The 7550-nt window shown below is 43.9% G+C and overlaps 1 protein-coding gene across 1 annotated transcript in view; it reads right to left on the bottom strand.

Annotated features, from left to right (window-relative positions):
- Positions 1 to 1808: 1808 nt before the first annotated feature.
- The window catches only part of GTF2B (general transcription factor IIB), a 35437-nt gene continuing 29695 nt past the window's right edge, over positions 1809 to 7550 (bottom strand). The window contains exons 6-7 of the mRNA XM_040360074.1: positions 4349 to 4630; positions 1809 to 2182 (exon numbers count right to left, since the gene is read on the bottom strand). Coding sequence (XP_040216008.1) covers positions 2049 to 2182; positions 4349 to 4630 — 416 coding nt within the window. The 3' untranslated portion in view covers positions 1809 to 2048. The remainder of the gene's footprint in view (positions 2183 to 4348; positions 4631 to 7550) is intronic.

Here is a 7550-nt window from a genome sequence, read left to right as displayed (position 1 = left end):
TTTTAAAACGCATAATGTTAAAAGGGTAAATCTGGTTGGCAAGTAGAGCTTGGCATTTGTTTGATGTGTGTTGCCTTCCAATGCTCCTTGCACATTTTTGTATGATTAAATTCCTTTTGCCTGGTCCCCACCACAGATACCCTCACTTGTATCACTAAGGCATTTCTGGAACAGGTTGCGGAGTATAGGACAAGCGTGCCCATAAGGAGTATGTAGTAACCCAGGTGAAGACCATCATGCAACAAATCATGGCAAACCGGCAAGAGAAAGCATCTGAGTACTTTTAGAAGGGACCTAGACAGAAGTGGCTATAAAGCATGCAACCTGTGATACGATTTAAAACCTGGTCATCCACCATAGACAAAGCTCTGAGGAGATGAATCTTAGCACAATTTCAGAAAATGTTGCACTGTGAGGTGAATACATTTAAAACCTAGCCCATATTTTTTTTTACAGTAAAAAAATACAAGGTGACACCGTATTGCCTGTCCTCACCACTGGACTGTAAATAAAGTTCAGGCTTCACCTGCCAGTAAGCATACCTCTGAAGGAGTCTTCAGCTACTGGGTTCCAAAGTTATGGAGAACAGTCCTGTATAGCACCCTGTGTCACATTATGCCAAGGTTAGCATCCAGGCAGGATCCATTGCCCCAAGCAACATTACAGGCCATCCCATACTGTGATGTCTGGGTACGGCTCCCAAAGTTGATCGATCTGTATACACTACTTCTAGACAACAGTGCATGCACGATTAACTGAAAAATAAAAAATAAACTAGTTCAGCCAAGAGCGAGTTTCTCCGTGGGAAAAAAAAGATCACTTTCAGACACTAGCACAAAAATGGAGGACACAAGGAGTGAGGTAGTGTTATAGGACAGGCATCCAGTGAGCATGTCCTCTAAAGCTTTGCCAGCGTCCAATCACTTGAAGTTACATGAACTGAACAAAACCAATGGTGTATGAATATTCTGCCTGCGTCCTGTACTACATAAGATAAGGTGTAGCCAGTTTTGATGGGCTATGCATTTTTATCTCAAGTTCTGCTTAATATATGCAGAGATCAAAGAATTTGTAAATGCATATCCTTACTTCCCTGTGCTTTAGTAGTCCTCAGCAGAGGCCCATGCTAGTTTAAAACCTGGTACATCGCAGACATCATGAATGCAAGCAGTGTAGAGACCAACAGGTCCAGGACTGAGAAAAAGGCAGACACCAGAGATCTCACAGAACAATGGGAAGGGCCCAGTTTAGGCAAAATGCATGCAGAATTTACCCTTTTAGCCGTTTGCATCTGTTCTCTAGTACCTTCAGGTATTTACACAGTATGTCATTCGATTACAGAAAAGCATACAAAGCCATAGATTTATGGCATCAGACAATCCAAATATGAAAAGCAAAAAAGATATCCTTGTGATTTGTAGAGTGCAGATATGTGGCCAACGGGTCTTTTTTATAAGTACAGTTAGAATTTCTGCACATCTTACAAAATTCTAGCCATGCAATCTTAGCACAATATTTTAAGATTGAGACTGCGGTGACGAGAGGTCATTATGGTCACCTATTCCCTGTGTCTTGAACGTTTAAATCCAGCACATTGACAGACAAAACCACAGTAGGCAATTGGATTACAGAAAAGCATATATTAAATATGAAAAACTTAATTCATAAACACAAATAGGTTGACTGTAAACTTTACAATGTAAAAATGAGCAGTATCTTAACATTAAAATCCATTTTACTCAAGTCCCCATATGGCACATGCTTGCTTTGCAATGAAAAGGTCATGTTCCTCAAAGATAACGAGTAAGGCTTTCTGAAAAGGATTTATTAGCCGTTAAATATTTGCCAATATACAGTAACAAATGAAGAACACCGTTGAGATTTTTAAATATTTAACCTGCAAGGATATATACACATACAAAACTAGTCTTGGAATGTTATCACAAACCTGCAGCAGATTTTTCCAATTGTAAATCTGAAGGCTCAGTATCAAGACTTATAACTGGAACCAAAAACAAAACTATTCAAAAAAAACAGAAAGAGTCACTTTATAACTGTGGCAACTTGTCAACTGGTGTGTCAAACTTGAAGTCTGCAGGGAACAGGTCTGGAGCCCGGGGATAGATGAGTCTGTAAGACTGACGGATAGTCACATCTGCCACTCCTGCGATGTCACCAATTTCTATTTGGACAGGAATAAAAAGGTTTAAGTTATATTTTATACATACACATCAAACAAACTAAAAGCAACACATTCATTTACTTAAAGGCCAGTAATGTAATGTAAAAGGTGAGATAATTAGGCCTTATAGACACTGGACATTTTGCCAATTCTCCTAGACTCTTCCCTCCTGGCAGATAAAAACACTTGTAAAATCACAAAACGAATTTAGGTGGCCAGAATAATTTATTCTGGCCACTAAAATGAAGACACACCCAAGTGCTAAAGGCTGTTTCACACTGGGGCCATGTCACTTGTTTTAGAGGTTAAAAGTGCCCTGCTAGCGGGCGAAAGGGTTAAAACCGCCCGTACTGCAGCGTTTTGGAAGTGCTGCCCATGCAATTCCAATGGGCAGGGGCAGTTTAGGAGCGCTGTATACAGTCAGTGCTCCCAAAGATGCTGCTTGCAGGACTTTTTGGAACATCCCGCAAGCGCACTGCCCCAGTGTGAAAGCACTCCTCTTTCATACTGGGGTGGGAGATTTTCAGGCGCTTTAAGTACCTGAAAAATGTTTAAGAAAAACCACACTAGCAGTAGATCATTCACCTCCTTCCCCTTAAATGTAGAGGCACAGTACCATCCATACAGTATTTGTACTACCCCAATGCACAAGACCTCAAAGTTAAAGGACCTTATTTCTGCTTTATTCCTGCACTGTCCATTCAGAAAGCTGGGATAAATAGGTCACAACTGTATTTAATTGTAAAAGTTATGTCACAAAGAAGGCTGGAGTAGTCAAACCTACTGACAGATAAGACTGTTCATACCTAGGCATGCCAACTTTCCGTGCATTCGTCAGGATGAAATTCAGCTTTCCTGGCTTGTGAAGAAAGCACAGCTTAACAGTATCTCTATCTCTCCATATGGCATGCATTTCTTGCTTGGATGTTTGTATTACATAATGTAATGGCCAATAAAACTAGACAAAAGGGTTTCACAACTGCCATCCAAGGCCTATGATCCTTAAAGAAACTGCCATGGAGGCTCCCACTGCTGAACCCTCAATCTGATAATTCCATTTCCCTGGCTGTAAAGAAGTTGCTTTGGCTTCAATGCTGTGCATCTGTTCTGGAACAAGTAGAGAGATGAGGAACTTTAACCTCCAATAGGATATTTTAACGGAAAGGCTTTTTATTGCAGAAGATGCATACCATGGTCAGTTGCATTCATATCTTCCTACTTGCGAGATGTGCAGGAATTAGCACATCCCAGACTGGCTAATCAATATAGCCGATTGTGCGGAGCACAGAAGAAGCCCAACATTAAGGACGTTGCATTGCTGGAGTGAAGACAATTATAACCGACTCCAGTAATAGTCAAACACGGCCAAGCAATGGAGCCAGCAACGACCACACCAAACATCTGACTTTTTTGTGGCTAGTGTGGGTTCAACCCCTCCCTGGTTAGATGTGAACCTCCCCAATGGCGAGAAGAACACATTAGCCCAGGTAACCAAGCTCAATGAGCCAGAAAGTGAGGAAAAGCCTCAATTTTAGAGGCGTCACCAGAATAAGTATTCCACAATCAGATAGTGGCCCTATTCAATGGTTGCAAAACCAGAGTAGGACAAAAGGGATGTCAATATGGGAAATTTAATAAAGCTGATGCGCCACTTTTCTGGGGTTACTTGTTCTTATTAATGTTACGACCCAATTTAAAAAACATCCGACAGTTTTGGTTCTGACAGCGACTAGTGTGCCAAATTCAGGTAGTTCCAATTTGCTCCACTACTACACTGTGACACAAAATTCAAATGAAACACTGACCGTCATCACCTTACAAATGTGGAGCTTTATTAAAAAACAAAAAACTCCTGGCGTACCGTGGCAGATTGTGTTCTAAAAGTGGTACTGCATGAGCCAAATTCAAGTACAAGTTCAAGATAGGTACATGAACTTGGCACTACTGTGCCATTTTTAAAAACGCATGCAAGGCACCTTCTTAAATCTGTCAATCTTCATGAATTTCAGGGAAAATATTTATATTAATGAACACAGAAGCACACAAAGTATACTAAAATAGCATACAGCAGTGCTGAACTCCTTAAACTATCGCGCAAGCAATTTGTCAAACCTCAGAAAAAGTATTTGTACAGTCAATTGACCATTCCAGAAGTGCTCTACTAACCTTTTTGCGTTTTCTTTTCAGCAGATGCTTGTGAAGCCATGTAAATGGCAGCAGCTGCCACCGATATGGGACTGCGTCCAGGAACCAAGTCCAACTCCACAGCCTTGCGTGCAATGTAAGTCGCAGCCATCTGTACTTGTTTGGTCAGGCCCAGGTTTGAACAGAACCTGGACATAAAATCTCCAGTTGTAATCAAATCCACATTTGTTTCCAAAGCTTTCAAGATCAGCTTGAAGCATCTGCCAATTTCTTTCTTGGAGATTCTTGAGACAGCGCAGATTTCTACAAAGTAAACAGTAATTACACCACTGTAGTCCCTTCATAATGACAACTTTTCAATAAAGATCAAATATACTTTTTCAGATGGGGCTAAACAAACCCAAAAGTGATACTGTAAAGGTCACAAAATGTTGTGCTTACAATTAGTCACTCTCTGCCCCAATCTAGAGCAGTGTTTCTCAACTCCAGTCCTCAAGGCGCACCAACAGGTCATGTTTTCAGGATTTCCCTCAGTTGAAACGGCTGTGGTAGTTACTAAGGCAGTGAAACTGATGAAATCACCTGTGCAAAATATTGGAAAGCCTGAAAACATGACCTGTTGGGGCGCCTTGAGGACTGGAGTTGAGAAACACTGATCTAGAGGACATGTTGGAGATATGTAGAAGTGAATGACATCCCCTACTTTCTCTTCCTCCCACCAACACCTAACCAGTCCTAACAGGCTTTTTGTGCCAAGTCACTCTTCACTGCCAGAGCTCCCCTAATGCTCTTGACAGGACATCCATCTTCTAGGTCTGTGAGATGACAAAAGGTGACCCCCTCTACTGAACCACCAATAGGAAGTGTCCACATAAGGCAGTGACATGGACAGCTGAAAGGACCCACAGGAAGAGGAAAAAAAAAAAAGAAAAGGATTGGGCCATGTATTCAGCCAAGTAAAATTAGCATTAGGGTGTTTTTTTTGTCACTGTTGACATTTAAAGTGTTTAAGACACTGATTATAACATCCCCTCTGTCACATAAAAAGCTGTATCCTAGTGTCTGTACTTCCAGCACTCACATGACTCCATGCTCTCAGCTCTCCCCATCTGATATCTCTAGTGGGCGGGACCGAGATTCCCCTGCTGATGTCAGCAAGGGGAGGAGAGGAGCAGAGAGCCTGGTGTCATGTGATCACTGGAAGACACTGTTAAAACAGGTAGAAATATGTTTTTTTTTTTTTTTATAAAAGCACAGGCACTAGGACACAGCTTTTTATGTGATAGAGGGGATGACAGAGGATTGTTTTACAGCAGCAATGAGGATCAGAGCGGCGCTAGTGAGGGGGGGGCCGAGAGGGGAGGACAGAGGGAGACAGGGAGAGCTGTAGTTAGCAGTGCACGACGGACCCACATACTCTGACCAGTGTCAGGGCTCAGCAACCCTGATATATCGCGGTCAGTGTAGAAACTGTCAGGATTAGCCAGGCAATACAGGGGGTCAAATGACAGCACAAGCACTGTGCTGTATAACACGCTTTAAGCATAAGTGTACAGAAAAAAAAATATCACATACATACTAGAGTATAAGCCAAGGCACCTAGTTTTACCCATTTTTTTTTGTGGTAAAATTTATTGACGCGAGTATAAGCCTAGAATGAGAAAAGCGCTGAATTGATCCCCACTGAGCCACCAGATGACAGGGCGGTCCCTGTACACTGTGCAGGGACCGCCCTGTCAGATCTCCGTTCTCCCCTATGGGGGGGGGGGGGGGGATATCAGATGAACACGGACCGTCTGTCTGTTCACCCGATCCAATGACGGATGGACAAAAAAAAAAAAAAAAAAATATTACTCCATCTGCAAAAACGGGTGGATGAAATACGGACATACGGTCCGCATGTGTGAAAGGGCCCCCCAAGTGCAAAAGAGGGTCAACGATGCCTAATGTACCGGTGCTGTGATATGCAGTCTAGTCGGCGGCCGTCCAGTGTAACAAAGCCCGGCCTCCTCCGTGCTGGAACACTGATTCAGTGTTCCGCCTATCAAGGAGGGAGGAACAAACGAGGGGAGGGAGGGACGAACAAACAAGGAGGTAAGGGAGGCAAGGGAGGGACGAACAAACAAGGAGGGAGGGAGGGAGGAACGAACAAACAAGGAGGGAGGGAGGGAGGAACGAACAAACAAGGAGGAAGGGAGGGAGGAACGAACAAACAAGGAGGAAGGGAGGGAGGAACGAACAAACAAGGAGGAAGGGAGGGAGGAACGAACAAACAAGGAGGAAGGGAGGGAGGAACGAACAAACAAGGAGGAAGGGAGGGAGGAACGAACAAACAAGGAGGAAGGGAGGGAGGAACGAACAAACAAGGAGGAAGGGAGGGAGGAACGAACAAACAAACAAGGAGGAAGGGAGGGAGGAACGAACAAACAAACAAGGAGGAAGGGAGGGAGGAACGAACAAACAAACAAGGAGGAAGGGAGGGAGGAACGAACAAACAAACAAGGAGGAAGGGAGGGAGGAACGAACAAACAAACAAGGAGGAAGGGAGGGAGGAACGAACAAACAAACAAGGAGGAAGGGAGGGAGGAACGAACAAACAAACAAGGAGGAAGGGAGGAACGAACAAACAAACAAGGAGGAAGGGAGGGAGGGAGGAACGAACAAACAAACAAGGAGGAAGGGAGGGAGGGAGGAACGAACAAACAAACAAGGAGGAAGGGAGGGAGGGAGGAACGAACAAACAAACAAGGAGGAAGGGAGGGAGGGAGGAACGAACAAACAAACAGGGAGGGAGGAAGGGAGGGAGGAACGAACAAACAAACAAGGAGGAAGGGAGGGAGGAACGAACAAACAAACAAGGAGGAAGGGAGGGAGGAACGAACAAACAAACAAGGAGGAAGGGAGGGAGGAACGAACAAACAAACAAGGAGGAAGGGAGGGAGGAACGAACAAACAAACAAGGAGGAAGGGAGGGAGGAACGAACAAACAAACAAGGAGGAAGGGAGGGAGGAACGAACAAACAAACAAGGAGGAAGGGAGGGAGGGAGGAACGAACAAACAAACAAGGAGGAAGGGAGGGAGGGAGGAACGAACAAACAAACAAGGAGGAAGGGAGGGAGGGAGGAACGAACAAACAAACAAGGAGGAAGGGAGGGAGGGAGGAACGAACAAACAAACAAGGAGGAAGGGAGGGAGGGAGGAACGAACAAACAAACAAGGAGG

Source organism: Rana temporaria, chromosome 7 (genome assembly GCF_905171775.1).
Source record: "Rana temporaria chromosome 7, aRanTem1.1, whole genome shotgun sequence".
In the NCBI taxonomy this organism is placed as follows: domain Eukaryota; kingdom Metazoa; phylum Chordata; class Amphibia; order Anura; family Ranidae; genus Rana; species Rana temporaria.
The sequence above is the reverse complement of the archived record's forward strand: the minus strand, read 5'-3'. Positions and strand labels throughout refer to the sequence as shown.